This window comes from Neolamprologus brichardi, chromosome 7 (genome assembly GCF_056152115.1).
Source record: "Neolamprologus brichardi isolate AB-2024 chromosome 7, ASM5615211v1, whole genome shotgun sequence".
Classification (NCBI taxonomy): domain Eukaryota; kingdom Metazoa; phylum Chordata; class Actinopteri; order Cichliformes; family Cichlidae; genus Neolamprologus; species Neolamprologus brichardi.
Genome location: NC_142110.1, coordinates 4,160,931 through 4,180,553, shown reverse-complemented (window position 1 = coordinate 4,180,553; position 19,623 = coordinate 4,160,931). Strand labels below are relative to the sequence as shown.

The 19,623-nt window shown below is 38.9% G+C and overlaps 3 protein-coding genes across 3 annotated transcripts; 1 reads left to right on the top strand and 2 right to left on the bottom strand.

Moving 5' to 3' along the window:
* Positions 1–683: 683 nt before the first annotated feature.
* Positions 684–12,399, bottom strand: uri1 (URI1 prefoldin like chaperone). Its single transcript, XM_087842886.1, has 11 exons — positions 12,027–12,399; positions 11,305–11,339; positions 6,029–6,107; positions 5,747–5,882; positions 4,554–4,645; positions 4,393–4,456; positions 4,037–4,232; positions 3,711–3,951; positions 3,474–3,625; positions 1,724–1,964; positions 684–1,406 (listed from the first exon to the last, which is right to left on the bottom strand). The coding sequence occupies exons 1-11, from the start codon at positions 12,096–12,098 to the stop codon at positions 1,218–1,220; spliced, it is 1,497 nt and encodes a 498-aa protein (XP_087699012.1). The 5' UTR covers positions 12,099–12,399; the 3' UTR covers positions 684–1,217.
* Positions 12,400–13,786: 1,387 nt separating this feature from the next.
* On the top strand, positions 13,787–16,676 carry zgc:112052 (protein C19orf12 homolog). The gene is made up of 3 exons (XM_006795753.3): positions 13,787–13,897; positions 15,077–15,237; positions 15,395–16,676. Exons 2-3 carry the CDS (start codon positions 15,078–15,080, stop codon positions 15,658–15,660), a joined length of 426 nt encoding a protein of 141 aa, XP_006795816.1. The 5' UTR covers positions 13,787–13,897; position 15,077; the 3' UTR covers positions 15,661–16,676.
* A 413-nt stretch (positions 16,677–17,089) lies between these two features.
* On the bottom strand, positions 17,090–19,482 carry LOC102777949 (cytochrome b-c1 complex subunit Rieske, mitochondrial-like). The gene is made up of 2 exons (XM_006795755.3): positions 19,251–19,482; positions 17,090–17,808 (listed from the first exon to the last, which is right to left on the bottom strand). The coding sequence occupies exons 1-2, from the start codon at positions 19,360–19,362 to the stop codon at positions 17,198–17,200; spliced, it is 723 nt and encodes a 240-aa protein (XP_006795818.1). The 5' UTR covers positions 19,363–19,482; the 3' UTR covers positions 17,090–17,197.
* Positions 19,483–19,623: the final 141 nt, after the last annotated feature.

Below are 19,623 nucleotides of genomic sequence, written 5' to 3'. Positions count from 1 at the left end.
AAAATACGTCTCATATTTTATTCTTTGAATGGTCTTTTTCACTCACTGTTCTCTGAACTGCATATTTCTCAACATTCATGCAGTGGTTTTACAGTTGATCCTTCTAAGCACATTTAATGCAACCATGAACTTCTGACTTTGATCTGTAAATAATACTTGCTTCTGGTCTTTAGCAGTGAAATGTTGGTGTTGCACCCAAAACATCCTCGATTTGTTTGTCTTGGGAATTCTTTCTCTTCCTTTAGGACTTGAGTTTTTACTAACAGGAGGAGCCATTGTGCTTTCAATTAACTTCCAGATTTGATGAAGCATTATTGCTGCCTTAGAAAGTTCGATGGCGGATGGTGCTTTACTTAGCTCTTCTAATTCCACTGCATAACAGGAAATTCACTAGGAGTAACAATAATTCATAAAAGCCTTATCTCAGCGTCTAGTAACAGCTATTTAAAGACTGAAACAATTTACACTAAGCATCAGGCAAAAAACTAAAAAAACTAAAATATTATTACCCATTATTACTGTGCTGTGTGCAGCAACAACTGGAGAAAAACGTTTTGCTATAAGATATTGAGAAACACAATAAAGCCCTGTCAGCAGACCATAAATGAAATATAGATCCATCTCCTTGTGTAGGAGAGTAAGAATTATTTTCTCTTATGGAACAAAGAGAAATCAAGACTTGTAGTCAAAATCATTTATTTTTCTTTTACTTTCCATCAATATTTTTTTCTGTTTTACATAAAGCTTGCCACAAAGGAATACATACATTCAGTAGGACAGGTCAAGAGAAGGTAAAATGAGAGCTAACGAGACCTGATTCTGTTTAATAATCAATACTGGGGGAAAACAAACAAACAAAAAAGGCAACTCATCTTATGTGGCGAAGCCTACAGTCGGAGTTAACCCGGCGATATCACAGATCAACAGAAGAGTAGACAGGTAAACGTATGACAGACTGCAAATGTCTTAAACAAGACTAAAAGAAGAATGTCTTTTAAAGCAGATAAGCAAAAGAGGCTGCAATAAACCGTAAAAAAGCAGTGTTATGCAAAGGCTGATTTGTTAAGTGCTCTACTTCACAGATAGAAACAGAAATCAGTGGATGAAAGGCGTGCAAAGAAATGAGCATGTGGTTTGTTTTTTGTTCGGTTACCAGAGAGAAACAAAGGCTTCACAAAAGATGTTCATGTAAAAGCTGAATATTTGCCTCTTAACAGTCACTTCTGCTGCAATCGGGCAGCTTTGAACTTTGACACCCTCTTCGGGGCTTGCTGGGGTGGGGCAACATCAGGCGCCACCTCCTCCTGTTTCCTCTCCAGTATTGTTGGCAGAGCTGGTGGAGAGATGGTCAGATGAGGGACAGCTGAGGGCATTGGATCCTTTTCTATAACTGTACCTGAAAACGCCTGAGAAAGAGAAATAAAAAAGAAATAACAGTAAGGAAACTGATGTTGCGTCACACTTTCATATATTTGTCCTCGGATATATTGCAGAATCTTTCACACCAAAATGAGATTAAGAACTATACAAAGAAAGGTGTTCAGGTAACAAATACTAAACCAACTTAAAGCTCTTTCCAAAGCTAGGACACTACTTAAAAAGAAATAACACAAGTGCAGTAACTTTGAATCATGCAGACCATACGTTTAATCGAAATGAGTGTAAAAACAACAAACTCAATGCTGAAACTTTTCTAAATGTTACATTTACTCTTCTCTTTCACCTCAAATCTGCTGGGAGGTTGCAGCAACACTGCTGTGGGACTGTCCTCTTCTGTGATGCCATCGCTGGTGTCGCTGTGCATTGCTTCGTCGTGACTGAAGCTGCGTCCCATAATCCTGCGCTCTTCAAAGTCTGCAGCGCTGCTCTCGCTTGTGTCGCTGCACACGCTGTTCTCTCGACTGCGTGACTTCAGTATGGACTTCCTAGGTATGGGTTCCCCATTTTTCACATCTACAAACAACCTGATTAAAAAAAACAAAGTAAGAGTCCAGTTTCACCAGTCAAAGCAGCTAAGTATGAAGTATATGGAAAAAAGTACTGGGCCACCAAAATGTTACATCCACAGAAGTTGCTCAAAAGTTCCTGGGACACGTTATTTTTGCTGATGTTAATGCAAAAGCAGGTTTATAACTCTGTCGTTACTGAGTCAGCGTTGCCAACTATGAATATGCTCTCAATTAGGGCTGCCACAAACTATTATTTTGATAGTCGACTAGTCACCAATTATTTTTGCGATTACTCGACTAATCAGATCATCATCCATTGGACATAAAAGTACAGATTATTGCACCAGCAGCATCTGCTCTTATATAAGTATTATTAGCTTACAGCTTTAAGTGTTTAAGGTATGTGCTAACTAAAAATAAAGACAAGATGATAGTTTATTAAATTTTAATTAAATTTGCAGATTGTTTCGGTGAAGTTTAATAAACTCCTTGCTATCTAAAATATAACAGGACACCAGAGTATATTCTCGAGCATCTCTTTAATCTCAGCCAAACCGATTTACTCAGGAACAAATAAAATACTAAAAAAAAGCCAAACAATAACATTTTTAAGTTATCTAAGTGACTTATATATGTTTAACCTGAGTAGCGAAAGACGGCGGTGGGTTTGAAGACGATTTGCCGGGAGTCCAGTGTTCTCACGGCTCTAGTTAGCCTAGCCCCCGGCTAGCTATCGAGCTAGTGGCTAACAGACGTCTCCGAAAACGTCGGAGCGCTTTTGTATATGTGGTGTCTTGATAAACTGAGCAGATATTTGAGGTTTACACAGCTACATTCTCGCCTGAAAATATGTTAAACGTTTATTTCGTGACCCAGAAAGAATAATAAGAGTAATATTAAAACTAACTAGCTGCCGCCATTGTTGGAAACTGAGCTGGGCTGCGCTAAGAATTCTGGGACAGCTTCTTCTTCTTCGGGGTTTAACGGCAGCTGGCATCCTTGTACATGCAGTGCTGCCATCTTCTGTTTCAGTCCGTTATTACACTCTTAAATCCTACTACTTATTCCTGCGTCTTTTGTGATCTTACAAAGCTTCAAACGACGAGTCGACTATTAAATTAGTTGTCGAAGATTTTGATAGTCGACGTAATCGTGACTAGTCGACTAATCGTGGCAGCCCTACTCTCAATGTCAGCATTCAGTTATTGAGATAACAGTGACTGAGTTGGTGTAGCTCCTCGGTGCTTCTACTTTGCAGTAACGCCACTAGCAGCTGATCAGGAAGAGAGGGAAGAAATTTCCCCAAACCTATTACAGCACTCAAAATCAGTGAGCGCTTTAGAGCGACCCATTTCTTCACTGGTTTGTATTGCTTGATTTTATACACGTGTGGTAATGGGACTGAAAATACAATGTGGCCAATTTTTTTCCATACTTCAAACCAGAATCTGTTTATGGCCAAATTTCAATTTTAGACATGCAAAATTCATTTGTTCATTAAGTCTAACTGCAATATTTTTTTACCTGTAAATGTCTGCTGGTGTTGTGATTTTGTGAAGTTCGTGATGAGCATGTCCATTGCTGTGGCCATTTTTCTTTTTCCTCTTCGAGTGTTCCTTCTGCTCTTTCCTTTCACTAAACTTCAGCGTGGTGTTTTTGCCTGTATTTATTCTCACCTGATGCAAAAGGCAGACACATGGAAAGATGAAGAGAAAACTCACAGAAGACTCACAGATGTTCTAACTTATTCATTGCTCTAACCTTCTTGGGTTCGACTGTGTGAGAAAAGTAGATAGTAGGCAAACAGTTGGCTTCCTCTTCCTCCTCAAAGTCTTCCTCCTCTTTCCTGTCCTGTCTGAGTGGTGCTGTGCTGGAAGGCAGCGCGCTCCAACCTGGCTTCAAACTCAGCCCATTTACTGGAATCGCAGCATCTGCATCTTTCTCCTCTTCTGAGGAAGAGGATGATGTGTCCTCACCATTCATGTCTCCATTATCAGATAATCTGAAGGGGAAAAAACCAAAACATCTAACTTTGAAAAAGAACAAAGAAAGAGCAGGATTATTGATCTTGAAGTATCTTCACATACTTATCCTGCTCATCTTGTAGCTCCTCCAGCTTCTCGAGTTCATCCAATCTAGCCCATAGCTCCTCCTCAGTCATAATGCATTTCCTGCTTCCACTATCTCCGCTTTCCTCCTCATTCTCCTCATCCTCTTCTTTAAAATCAAAAAACACATCCTGCTTGGGCTTAGAGTTTGGCTTGTGAGCCATTCTTTGCTTTCCTGTTAAAGCGTACAGAAAAAGAAACCTTTAAACTATTCACCACTACATATGAATTTAATTCTGGTGTAGAATTAAGCAATAGGTGAATAGCTACACTGCTTTCTCTACGGCCATGATGCACAAGTGAAATGAGGTCAGAAGAAAGGCTGACAAAGATACCTTTGGTGACAACAGAGTCATTGTTTCCAACCTCCTCTCTGATGTCAACATAGTCGCCTTTACTCTAAAAGAACAAGAACATTACAGTTAATGTTTTTGCCCCCATTTATGACTTGCACAATAACTTATGTGTGAGACAACTCGTTGGTAATGCAACATACAGCAGAGATGGTTTCCAAATCCTTCGCAAACCCAACTCTGGCTTCAAAGTTTTTTATCGTCTTGGACAGGCCATCTAGTTCATTCTTCACATCTGTAGACAGCAGATGCATTTTCATTAAACTGTGCACTTAGGAGGGCAAACTGACAAAGCCGCATGTGCCGAAAAAAGACACAGAGACAGCAGGCAGATTTCAATGAAACGCTTCAAAAAGAAAAAAAGAAAAAAGACAACCAGCTTGTAAAGAGTTAAAATCCTAAACAAGTTGTGAAGAGGAAAAAAAATGAAAAATGATGACACAAACAGTTGATAATATCTTCTGCCCTGAATACTACTCCGGATCATTAAATCTTCACAACAATTAAGCCCTTTCACTAATAGCAGCAGAGGGCCCTTGTTTCCATGGCAATCGGGAGCCCCTCCAGTCAGTGCATCAACTGGAAGTGAGGAAAGGTCAAACACAGAAGGCCTGACAACTCAGCCGCTGTCTGACACATTTCAGCTAGCTATGTTTGTATTACAGCACTTAGCTCTGTAATAGCAGGGTGGGCAGGGTCAGGAGATGGGGGAGGACGAGAGCGGGGGGGGTTGGGGGTGGCGCTGCGGATGGGGCTGTGGCAGCACATTTCTGCTTCACTAAACATTCTAATAATGTTCACATCAGAGATCGTTACTTGGGCCCATTTGACTTGATATGAGATTTTCAGAGCTAGAAATGAGCAGCGGGGTTAACACGCACAGGGAAGCAAAGCTGCACACAACTGATGTGAGATCGAACAAAGGCGCTGCAGTAACAGGGCCCGATTTGACCACAGAAAAGAGGAACAGGTAGGAGCTGTTATCCCACGGTTCACAGCCTAATCAGCGACAGCGGTGACCTGAATGAATGCAAAAGCTGCACAGTCCACGAGCCCTGCAAACACTGCACATTGAAATAAAGGCACGTCGAATGTGTCGGCAACCCGCTACGAAAAACGTCCAACAGCTGTAGCATCTTTGCATACGTATGACTGCTGTGGTGAATCATTACACGGTTTAAAGTTTTTCCTTCAAGGATCTGCTCAGACCAGCTATGTTGATGTGATGCACTTGCGCCCTCTGCTGGATGAAAAGCAGCATTAACAGATTATGTTAATGTCATGCTGTAAGTATTCAGTAAGAAGTGAAAAAACATTGTTTAAGGAAAATACTCACATTTCATCCTGTGATCAACAATTTTTTGAGCTTGCTTGGCAGAGCACTTGGTGAACCAGTTGTCACCCAGCAACACTGTGACCTCGTTGGTGTGTACCAGCTTTCCGGGCATAAAGGCCAAAGGGCCAAATGGTACCTGCACGTGTGGAAAAAAGGGAAACAGGTCAAATCAAACAGGTAGAGCCAACGTAAATAAAGGAGTAAAACGTATATAGGAGTGAACTTTTGTGTATTTTAGAATTCTCTCCTTTCCTCTGTATTTTAAACAAGGTCATCACTCACCATGATGTCATATGACAGTTGATCTGGCAGAGTTTTGAGGCGGTCATTCAGGGCTTCATAGTCACCCGACACCTTCTTCCTGCAAACAAAAGGTTTCTCCAATGAAACCACAGCTCTCTGAAGCCATCCTGTCTAATTTGGTGTGTTTGTCATATGTTGGGATAAGTCAAAATTTAAACAATGGGAAGCAAACAATGGAGTAAAGGGGGAGCGCCTGTTTTCCATTTGGGAAGGGAAAATGTGGCATAGCAGCTAAAGTAGCCTCAAAATGTCACTGTTTTTTTCATTTACTTATTCTTATTACTTATTTTTTGCTGGGCATTATAAAACCTTAGGAATTATAGGAATAGAAACTGACCAAAAAAGGACCAGCTAATTAAAATTTCTTATCATATTTATACAATAAAGACAACAGAAACAAAAAAATCCCCTCAGCAAAAATCACTTGACCACTTTGTAAATGGACCACAGCTACCAAAGCTTTATGACAGCATCCCCAACATAAACTACTGAATCAGGCTCAGCTTCCAATGCCTTTTACAGCAAGTGTTATATTCCCATTTGAAAGCACAGTGCTGCCAACAGCCCCCTCATACTGGGTAATAAATCCCTCCAGTCATCTGTTGGAAGAGTATTTTCTCCTTTACACTCTCCTCTTGCAATCAAACGTTTGAAACCAAACTTTTTAATGAGCACTTTAAAATCCAATTAGTAAACAGCTACAGCAACGGAGGCAACAGTACTTTTTTGTAGCTTCTGTAATGCATTTTCAGTAGGATTTATGAATTTTACATTTATGAACTTTGCATGCAGTTACATCCATAAGTTGTTGTTCTTTCCAAGCAGTTGGATTAACTGACAAGCAGACTGTCAGGTGAAGCCTGTTCCCTTATGTCATGACAAGTAATACAGATAAAAGATCTTTAGTTGATTATAAGCTTTTAATTTGGATTTAGTAGCTGTTTACTGGAGGAGATGTTGACGAATGAAGGCCATTATTACGGTTAAAAAACAAACAAACAATGATCAAGAAGCTGGCCTCACAGCCTATTGTTCGTCAGTGGTGCTAGTTTCAGTCATTGTTCAAAGGTACTGTTTATAAGGGTGGAGAAACCTGCAGTCAGCTGAGACTAAAGACGTCACTTGAATGAATGATTTAAAACAGAATCTACTTCTTGGGAAACAAACAAAATGAAGCTATGTAATCTGGCCTACAGAAAGGTCAGATTACACGTTAGAGAAAACATGTGAAAGCCCCTGCAAGTTCTTGAAAAAAACAACAACATCTGAACCGATGAAACCACGATTAACTTGTACCACAATGATAGAAAGCAAAAGGTATGGAGGAGGAGAGAAACAGCCCATGAGCTGAAGAACACGACATCGTCCCTCAAACGTGGTGAAGACAATGTTATAGGACGGGCACATATGGCTGCCAGTGAAACTGGGCCAGGAGTGTTTACTGATGATGTCACTACTGACAGAAGTACATACTGTGAAGTGTACAGAGCTATACTCTCTGTTCACACTGCAAACAGATAATGATCCAAAGCAAACTGCAAAAGCAACCCAAGAATTTATCAAAGTAAAGAGATGGGATATTCTTCAGTGACCAAGTCGGTCACCTGATCTCATCCCAACAGATCCTGCTTTTCAAAAACTGAACAGAAAACTGAGGGTGGAGAGACTCCCAAAAAACAAACAAGCAGCAGCAAATGAAGGTGGCTGCATGAAAACCGAGCAGCGCTTTATGATGTCCTTCGACAGACATTGACTGGAAAGGATTTTTTAATTCAAGTATTTAAAAAGATCCTTATATTTACAAGTATGTTTGTTTGTGCAAATAGTTTTAAGCCTCTGAAAATGGGCGAGTGTGTATAAAAATGGTTGCAAATCTTAAGCAATTAAATAAAAACAACTGACCGCTTGACTTAAAAACCCCCGTGGTAGTGTACAGATTAAAGCTATGATTAAAAAAGCCAAACTTCTTCCTCTTTCCTTTCTGCCTGGCAGCTCCAAAATACCAACCATCTCTCCTCTACACATGTCCAAACCATCTCAATCTTACACCTCTAGCTTTGTCTCCTAAGCTGTCCTGCCAATATCCTAATCTCTATCCCTATTGGTCACTCCCAACAGAAATCTAAGCATCTTCAACTCTGTCACCTCCAGCTCTACCCCTTGTCTTTTTATCGGTAGCAACACCTCTAAACCATACATCATAGCAGGTCTCACTACCATCTTGTAAGCCTTCCCTATCCCTCGTTCTTCTATCCATTTGTCAAATCACCCCTGGCACTCATCTCTATCCACTCCACCCTGTCTGTACTCTATTCTTCACCTCTCTCGTACGCTGTCTATTATTTTAGATCACTCACGCACACTTCACTCACTATGTTGGAAGGATAGAAAGTGGCGAATTTAAAAATAAATAAAGACATTGAGAGGGGACCTTTAGATTCACAGTGCGATACAGTGGCCTCTGCATATTTTAAGATATTTTTCTGCTTCTTCTTTTCAATTTACTTACTTTTTTTGTTTTTAATTTGGGAATAGGCAAATATTCTGCCAAATCAGACCCTTGTGTAAAAGAAACGTGAGAGAAACTACACTGAATAGCGTATAACTGGACTGGATTAATGTATCAATAATAACAAAAAGGGGATTTATCTCACGTCAGGTCCGTGAATGCTACTAGGAGCATGAAGTAGATATTTATCACACTCTATGCACGCCCATATAGTCTTAAAAGCCCCAGTCAGTGGAAATGAAATCACCTGTGTGAGTCTGTCGACACTTACAGGACAATGTTTAGACATCTGTTACAAAGAAAATGTTTTATCACCCTTTTACTGATAAGTACTCTCTTTCATTTTACACATAATGCAAAATAAATGTAATAACACAAAACCTACATGCACTTTTCTTATTTTAATCAATAATACTTAAAACACTGATGCTAACACCCCCTACTTAGAATCAATGGAAATGCACTTACTGTAGCAAATCTACCCTGTAGTGAAGCCCCTGCACAGTCATGGTCCACTCACACAGGTGTTTTTATCTGTCTGTTAAGAGCTCTACTATCTCTTAATGTCTCTCTGTGCATACACCACATGTCAATTCCCTTAAATGCAGCAATACTTTCAGCATCTTTTTTTGTTAGCAGCTCTGCTAATCTATGTCTGCTTACAATGCCTGTAGTATAACAAGGCACAAAAACAGACTACTGCCACTGAAACAAAGTAGCAACTTCCTCAAATACGGCAAATTGCAATGTGAAATGTACTATATACACTTAAATACTGGGACACACCTTTAAATCTTTGAATTCAAGTACTTACAATCCATCACCTAAACATGCATTTACAAACATTTGTGAAAGAACTGGTCTTTCCAAAGACTTCACTGAATTCAAGTGTGGTACTGTCAATAAATGTCTTTCCTACTAGAGTAAAAGCATTCGGGAACCAAAGTGGCAGACCATGTAAAGTTTCAGAGCGTGGACACTGAGTAATGAAGCGCATAGTAGACAAAAGTCATCATTCTGCCGACTCAGCAGCTACAGACCTCCTCTGGCATTAAGATCAGCACAAAAGCTGTGCGTTCGGAGCTTCATGGCACAGGTTTCTATAGCTGAGCAGCTCCCGTAGTGTAATGTGTAAGCGGCCCAGTATTTTTGTCCATATACAGCATCTCTGCATGTTTCCCTTTTGTAAACTACTTGCATGTGCACATTCAATAAAATAAGCTAGTTTTCTTTTAATCAGCTGTGCTGTTGCAACACAATTTGTGCTAAACAAATAAATCTAAACTTGTTGATCTCACATCAGAGTGAAGTCTGTCCTTGAAGACCCACAGGTCATAGCAAGCAAGGATTGATGAGTATTAAGTAAGAGAAATGAGATGGAGCCACCCTCCCTGACATGTTACTTCTCTGATAATACTTCAATCATTCTTTTTATTAACCAAATTCTATTAAGGTGTTTCCATGTCACTAACCTGCTTCCTCCACTTCCCATTGATTCATTAATGTTGAATTCTCTCGCAGCTGTTCTATTCCCATGTTGTTGCAGTATATTAATAACTAACCTCGTATTGTGGATGAATAATCTCAGTTGTTATCCTGACTGAAGTTTGGCCCGTGTATAGCATCCTGCTATGCGATTCCATTTGTCCCTGACCACCAGAATCCCTCACCTTAACTTTTATCGAGTGGAAAAAAAGTTGGCATCATCCTCCAGCTTCACTGTGCTAATGTTATGCTAACATAGCTGTGTCGCTAGCAATCACGTAGCACAACATTATTTATCAGGTAGTCCAACTTCAGTAACCCTGCAAACGCCACTGCTGTTTAGTTTTCTGTCTTCATTTATGTTGGAAGTGGTAGCAGAGCTGTATGTTTTAATTAGTTTTAAAAATCTCTCGGTCAGAACATGGTAGGAAATGTTTAGGTGGAAACTAGCGAGCTAACTTCCTATTTACTTCTAACTCCGTTAAATTTAATAAATTCTGTTTTCATGGATGCCTGGATGTTAAACTTAATTGTTACACCTGGTAAAGCGGCAACGCTGATGATTTAATTAAAGATGAAAGAATTTAGACCGTTTTTAACTCTCAGTGTTCGTTTGACTTTGGGACCTGAAATGGACGGAGTTTTGGACCCAGATTACTCCGCGAAGCTCCTTACTACGGCAGCCGTAATGCTCTGACAATCCATCAAGCAGTGCGGCTTACCAAAGTTGTACTAAAACATTTTTAACAGATTTCTGCACGCCCACATCGGTTCGAGGTCAGCAAACACAACCAGAATTCATACATAAGGCACACTCTCGATTTTTGAGAAAATTAAAGGATTTTAAGTGTGGAAAATATGTCATATCGCCATATCGGCCAGCCCTAACACCTACAATAAAAAGTCAAAAATCTGTGCTGTGAAATGAGGCCTGCTGGAACCTGAGCAAAGGTCAAACACTTCATTAGGAAATAAAGAATATCACTGTGTGGGTGTGCACAAACTTGATAAGCAACTGACGTTTTCTGTCAATTTAGAAAGTATTGATGACCCTAAAAGAATCAATTTTTGGTTATAACAGCATGTTTGTGCAAAATAGGGCAAAAAAAATGGGGAGTTCTAAACCTGATATAGTAAACTTCAAAACTACACTAAAGGAATATTAGAACATGAAGAACCTACACAGTGTACTCAGTTAATGCAAGCATATTTTAAAAACAACCAACTTTGTGCTCAAGTTCATTGGTGCTTTCATGCTTACCAGTGTTGAATCCGACTTTCACAGTCTTTCACCACCTGTTTCAGGACAAATAATTTTAGTAAGAATCAAGCTGATAAATCTAGGCAACTTACACAGTCTCCAGGTGGGAAATTTAAACATTTAAATCATCTGTGATAAAACATTCATTTCACCGAGGCTTTTACTTTACCCCGGCTGCAGACACAACTGCCCAGAGGCACGAATTTATATGTAATAATAGTTTGACAATCATCACACACAGGGAAGTAGGTCAGCAACTCCGAGGAAGTAGGACGAGACAAACACGGCTGTCAAAAAATTAATAATTTAAAAATGAAGCAAAAAAAATTAAATAAAAACACAGTGTTTTTGTGTCTAGGTGAAATTTACTTAACAAAGTAAAGAAGCAAACAGCACTGGTATAAAATTCTTTTTTTTTTTTAATGCCAAGAAACGAACCTAGCTGAGCACGCCCTCATACAGCATTTAAACTTGAACATGTGAGTGTCTGAAGAAGGAGGAAGCTTCTCGAAAACTGAAAGTGAAAACAACAAACACTCTTCGTGTAACCTGTGAAACAATAATGGCACAGATGTGTATATTTGTATAAAAGGTACTTCAGCAAGTCCCAGCAAGTGGTTCCAAGACCTTCCCGGGTGCACCATGTGGCCAGTGACTGACGGTGGCTTGGCTAACGTTGCATACTAGCCAGCAAAATGTTTCGCGACAACTGGTGATATTACCTTTTCGTGCTCCTCTCGGAGCCTGATAACTCCGCCGAGGTGTTCTATATCCACTTGACCCTTTTCAGCCATTGCCAACCCACTTGCACAAAATAAATTTCTGGTGTTTCGTGACCCCAAAACAAAGCTCAAGGGCTGTTGTGAGTTCTAAAGAAGTGTTTATGAATGCAGCAGCAGCTATTCCTGAGACCCGTTCTGCTCGTATTCATCAATGGGTCAGTGATAGTTATCCACACTTTCGGAAGTGATATCATCTCACACTCTCATTTCAGAATTTCTGCATGATTTCCAAAAATATCCACAGTCTGAATATCCGAAGATTAGCCAATACTCCTTGTCACTCTCGCTGCGCCATGCACCTCCGTCCAACTCCAAGAACTCAACCGTTATTCCAGGGTGGTATCCGGTCTGAACTTTCAAAATAAAAGACTTCGGTTGTATACTTGGTTTAGCATTAACAACAACAACAAATACAAAACGTAAAATTAAAGAAAAAAAACTAAAACAATTATACTTTTGGTGGACAGAAGTGAATAGGAATAAATCTGGTAAAATTACAGTCACAACAAAGTGTGGTGGCTTCTTTCTACTCTCAAGCCCATCCTCCAGTTTCACATCAGCAAGTTTTTCGTAAGGCTAAAAAATCAGTCTGTGTTGGATTCACACAAGTAATTCAGCTTGCGTATGGAAGGTTAAGATATGGAGGTCGACTGGGCCACTGCAACACCTTGAGTTCGGTAGACTTAATAACTGCAAGGCGCACACATCCTGTAACTACAAATGATTAAATTTTAAAAGTGTGTACTTTATTTTTACCATGACTCCACGAGTACTTCAAAAGTTTTAGCATTTAATGCATCGCTTTCCTTTCTCATTTAATACTTTTATTTTGAATGTCAAACATTGCATTTTCCGTTTTGGTTTCAAATGAAGCGAGCTTGATGCAGTTCTTCCTCCCAGTGTACTCTGGGTAAATATGAACGACTGCACAGATGTAAACAATCTAAAGCGAGGTAATGTTGTTCCACCTGCATATAAAAACAGTGACAAGCACATCAGATTTGCACATTCAGGCACTATTTAACTGGCAGCAGGTGCAAACCTCCCCATGTTCACCTTCCCGATGCTGCACGAAAATTTACATATAATATTTAAACACACATCACATAAAAGCCTATAAAAGTATCAGAAGTAACTAGTGAATCAAACACGGCAGTTGAATGAGTTTGATTTAATGTGATAACAACAATATGATTTATCCCTAAGCTCCCAATCTTGCTGTGTGGCAGGCATTAAATAGTCTGTTTTTGTTGCTTTTAATTGCTGTTGGAAATATGAGAAACACCAGTTATAAATAATGTGTACACAAGCTACAAAAAGAACGGCTAATAATTCAGAGTTTACCCTTTAAAGCACAGTGAACACAGATTATTTGGCCTGAAAATCAAAGACTATTTTCAACTGCCCAATGATATTTTAACGTATTTAAGTTAATAATATGTTATAATGGCTTTTTGCCATATATGCTATATTTATAAACTCACACGCTGTTAAAATGTACAATTTGTAAGAAAAATATAACAATACTAATTTAGGCTAGTCTAAAAATATTATACATTGCTGAAACTTGTATTGGAATTTAGGCTGAACACTCTATTTTAATTCGGCTAAATGTGGTTTACACGTTTGTAGTTTTTGGACTTGAATGCAACTTCCCAACCATTCCCATCAGGCATTGCGACAAGAGTCATACAGCAAGCTTCATATATCATGAGGCGCATGCGGAGCCCGGCCGAGCTCAACAAATAATGAGAATGACATAGTAAAAACAGGACCAGTAAATGTCGATAAGGATTTGAATAGACAGCAAGGTATGTTCCAAGCGTTTACTGTGGATGGTGAAGCAGTTATGGCTTTAATTTGAATTGACAGAGTTTTGTTGAAATGACAGCTGCGCTGTCTGTTATGAAGCTTTTGATTGCTTGATCGCCTTAACAATACGAAAGCATGCTGGAAGAATATTCATAATGTAAATTGTTTGTTTTTTTCAAAAACTGTTTTTAGTAAAGGTCGCCAAATTCAGCATCAGTTGAAGTGAGATAAGGGCTCACGGTGATTAAATTGCGGCTGTATGGATAGACAATACAGTTTAACTTGCATTAACCCAGAAGTCTCATAACACAAGAACACTCACCAAAATGTATTAATTATCAACAGCCCAAATAGTCCGTTTGAGTTGTTAATGACTTTATTATTCCTAAACTTCAATGTGTAATTATGGTTTATTTAACCATTTATTGTGACGAGAGTCTCTGGTGTTATGGTTGAATTTAACTGTAATTAAAATCACTCTGTATATAATTATACAAATCAGTGCTGACAGTAAACATATTTTTGATTTTAGTAAAAGTGTCAGACTCTTATTAACAGTGAAATAAAAATGATGCGTTCACGAGTCAATCTGAGGGCGCATGCTCGGTAAAAGTATGACCGTTTACGTCAGCATACCTATCTGGAGTGTACATAAAGGCAAAGCATTTTAAAAACAAAGACCTTTGTAACCTAGCTTTTCGAGATACCGGTCATTGATTTTTTTTATTTTTAACCTATTTCTATCACTTCTCCTCGTTGTCTCATATTTACCTTTAACTTTGTTCTGTTTTATTTTTAAGCTTAATGTTATTTTTTCATTGAGAACTGATTTAATTACGTCTGAAGTTTCTTATTTTAGCTATTTAAAATGTTAAATGTTTTATTGTTAAAGTTTAGCAAGTAATGTGTGGAATTTAAGATGAGCTAAGCTGTGTTGGTATTTTGTTCATTTATTTAATTTTGAATTTATTTTTCAATTATAACCGGCTGAAATGTTGGCAATGCTGCTGCTGCCAATCTTGTGAAACTGAAAGTATTTAATAAATTATGAGGGAACACTTCTAAATAAAAACACAATTTCAAATCCTTTCAACTTTTATGGGCCTGTGTTGCTGAAATGTTGAACAAAAATGTCTAAATTGTGCAATTGTTTTATGAATCGCAAATCTAATCCACAGGATGTCTCCACGAATCGATGACGTTATGAAGCTGTGTTGTGAGTTGTCCACCAATCAGCAAGTTAAGACCACAGTAAAAGGTTCTGGGAAAGGAGCAGCAGCAGCTGGGGCGCTGGCCTTTGCTGGAGGATTGGTTGGAGGTCCTCTTGGCATAGCTGTAGGTGAGTGGAACAATGCAACAGTTCCTCTATCTTTAGGAACCATTTCTAATCATATAGATTCATCATAAATGCTGATGTATTGGAATTAAGCTGTTTATTTTGGAGTGATCAGCATTATTGCGTTATCTCAAAAGTTTGACATTTTGATCTTCTGTAGGAGGGGCTGCTGGAGGCCTTCTGGGCTGCTGGCTGACCAGTGGTCAATTCAAACCACTCCCACAGATCATAATGGAGCTCAGCCCTCAGGAAAAGCAGAAGCTTTACGATGATCTCATGGAAATCCTGGGAGACATTGAGTGGACTGATTTGGCTCAGCTGATTGCTCTAGTCATGGGCAATGCAACTCTGAAGCAGCAGCTTACGGCTGCTCTTCTTGGATACATCACCAAGGAGCTCCAGGCAGAGGTGCACTATGTTGATTAGTCGCTTTCAATATTGTGACACAGAAGCCTAAATGCAGAGGAGGATGTTCTCTGATGAGTGTGAACTGCTTTTTGACACTTAAAAGACTCTTAATTAAATTCTTTATGATATAAATGTGAAATATGTTGATGAAAACAGCTGTATGGTTAGGTAATTTATTTTGATAAGTGCAATTATTACTTATTTATTGTATTATTTATTCTGTCTTTAACTGCACCGATCAAGTCTGGCTTTAAGTCATAGTGAATTTTAGGTTTGATGGAGTTGTGATTTTGTCCAGTCTACTGTCTTATTTACATAAGAAGGATTGTGAACTAAGCCAAAATTCTGCTGTGTAATATAAAGATTTGATTTAATTACATCAATTACCAGCCTTTTTACATTTTAGCAGATTGGCCAGCAGCTGTATACAGCATATTGTACACTTTGAATAAAAAATAAAACCAGTGTGGACTTTGTGGCATTTGGCATAGCAGTCTTTATTCCTTGGCATTGAATCCATCTGGGCATTAACACTGTAGATCTGTCTTTTATTAAACTTAGTACTAACACACTTAAGCTAGCATGCTGGGGTTGGCATAGGATTCTAGTCATCTGAAGGTCTGTGATTTTATCCTGGCTCGTCCAGTCTGTACGTTGAGGGGTCTTTGGGCAAGATACTGAACCCTAAGCTGCTCTTAGTGCATCCATGAGCATTTGTGTGAGTGTGTGTGCTTACTATTCACGTGAAAGTGCTCAAAGGCATAAGACACATAGACTATAGAATGTGTGAATATGTGCATATAGCATGTGGAGTAGTGGTTCAAAAAGATGTCCATTTAACTTCCATTTTATTGTAATTCTGCTCTATTTTATAGACATTTATCTTCTCCATTAACCTTTTATCAGCCTGAATGAAGAATCGCCTTTAAGAAAGTGTCTCCAGACATCCTTAATAAGAGAGTTGGCTGTCACACTAATGAATCAAGTTATTTTTTAAGCATATGTATGTTTAAATATATCTTGATGCATTCTCAATCATCCAGGAAAATAAATCTCCAAAAGTTGATTCTGTTCATCTGGACATAGCGTTTTCTGGGAGAAATGTTACGTCACTCATCCAAGTGACTTCTTCAGTCTCTGAACAGAATCAACTTTTGGAGATGTTTAAATATAGTTTTATACACCTGTTGTGGGTGTTTTGGTTCTGTATTTTACATGGTTTCATTCCTGCTTTAGTCATTTCTGCTAAAAACTTTCTTCTGGTCTATTTATCTTTGCTTTTCTACTGTTGTGTCACTGGCCCAATAATAAAGTGGTGAAAAATTGTTTGTGTAAGTAGATTAAGTTCTTTTTAAGATCCAGTAAGTATAATTGCTTTATGATATCAACATAATGAACTGAAAAATACCCCAGTTAAGACTGAAAAAAACATTCATGATTTCAATAATAGAGTTGGATATAATATTCTTTATTAGTAAATACACAACCCCAATTCTCTCAGGGAGCCATCAGAAAATACATATTACAGAGAGGAACCGAGGCAGAGCTCCTGTATTTATCCCACCACCACTGTTTCATCATCTGGGAATTCATAGTAGGGAACCTCTAGGTTAAGGGGAGCGGGTCCCTTCCTGATTCTTCCTGAAGCATCATAGTGAGAGCCATGGCAGGGACAGTAGTAGCCTCCGTACTCTCCGGCATTAGCAATGGGCACACAACCCAGATGAGTGCACACACCAAGAACGATGATCCACTTGGGGTTGGTCACTCTATCCTTGTCATGCTCGGGATCACGCAGCTCTGCAAGATTCACTGCTTGCTCTGTGGCGATTTCCTTCTCTGTACGGTGACGGACAAATAAGGGTTTTCCTCTCCACTTGAAGGTCATGTTTTTGCCTTCTGGGATATCGGTCAGCTTGATCTCTATCTTGGATAAGGCCAGGACATCAGCAGATGCGCTCATGGAGGAGATGAACTGGGTGACGACTGTCTTGGCTGCATAAACTCCCACCACAGTGGTAGCGCCAGTGAACAAGTAAGAGAATGCCCTTCTTGCCTCACCGCTCTCTTGGGAGGACTTGTTGGGGTCCATAACCTCAGGCCGACGGTAGTCTGAAAAGTCTGGAATCTTGATGTCTGTGTGCGCAAGGCGGACTCCTCCAGGAGCTGAAGCGACAAATACGTTTCAAAGACACAGGCAGGAGATAAATAAACAGATAGTAAACTATACAACATCTCACAAAATAATAATTTTCTGTCAAAAACTCAACAACTCAGAAAAGTGTTGTTTAATTTGAGGCTTAATTCATATTTGACTGTAATGACAATAACTTCTGGTGCATTCAAATGACCCTAAAAACTGAATGACTTTGGTTTGGCAAAAATAAATCTTTACATTTCTACCTTTAGAGCTCATGCTGTAAACTCCACACGTCCTAATTTTGCAGCCATTTGGTACTTTGAGACTAACCTACCTACTGTAATTCTTTATATGGTTGTTCTAAAAGATCCCTAAAAGTGAAACCATCCCTTAGTTTTGCTGTCAAAGACTCAGCATGCTGGTGGACTGGCAATGTTGTACTGAGCACTTCTTCATCACTTCAGTCTTACAGTCTGTGTTTTATGCTGTCTCCTTGTGTTCTCCTTTTTTGTAGTGGGTAGTTGCTGCTCACTGAGCCTGGTTCTTCCATTTTCTTAATGTTACATTGAGTTGGGTTTTTTTTTTTTGCCTAAATGCTTTACATACTCATTGTTGTCTCATGTCTCATTGTTGGGGTTTTCCCTTTAATATTGTAGGGTCTGTTCCTTTCAATATGAATGCATGCAATACATATAATATGGAAGTGAAATGAAAAAGGAATTTCAAATTAGGTCAACTGATACACAGGTATATAAAAAAAGTGGTGACACTATAAATGTAAGCCTCATGTTCATAATGCACATAATATTCTAAACAATTGTAAATACTTGAAGCTATGATAACATTATAGTGAAAATCTGACATGGTGAAAGGCCAAACAGGAATAAAAATCAATTACTGTGGCTCAACAGCTGCTTGATAAATTTATTTAGAATTATATGATAATCTGATAATTATACGACATCGGGTTGTTCGCTCTATCTAGAATAAATAATATAAATCTAGGCTGACATCTTCATATTTTGACAAAACAACGAAAATAAACACATTTTGCTACAAAACCGAGGCACCATTGTTCCTATTTATCAAATTGGAAACTGTGCAAATATGAGGCTTAAAAAATGTCTTTTATGTAACCACCTCCATGCAAATGGAATTCTTTAAATATATATAACTATATTTCTTTAGATCCTTCTATTGTCATCTTTCCTTATTCCACTACGCTGTTATTCGGGTCCTATTTGTCAGTCAGGTCAAAGATTACCCATTACCCTTCCAACGTCCTGCTAGCCATCGCAAGTTGTTTACGATTAGTTTTCAAGAAGCCTCCGAAAATAGGTTTCACATTTTACAGCATTAAGATGTTATAGAATAATTAAGACGCCGGTACTGCGTTTTTTTATCCTCACATCATGCTGCTCATTAGCAACCCCGGCTAACATTAATAATGTTCGTCACTGGGCCTTACCAGCAACAACGGCCACTTCTTTGGCTCCCGGAGACATCAACGTTTTTAGTGCATGCTTTGTTGTCTGGAGAAACGGGGAAAAAGCCCCGGGACGAGCGGTTATGGACATCATTTTCGCCCAAGATAAGATTTCACAACCCCACAGTTGGGGACACGACCTTGTGTGTACAATCTTCGGTATGAAACTTGTGTGTAGCACTCTAATCTTCTGTACCGGAAACTGTCTCCGAACTCTTTTTAAAGTTCCGCATTAACCTAACTGTCTTTCTTTTTCTCCTCTACAAAAAAAAAATCGTTATTAAATATTGTCTGACTTCTTCAACTTAATGTCGGTTTTAACACGTTACGATAATTTGACCCTAAAGCCTACAAA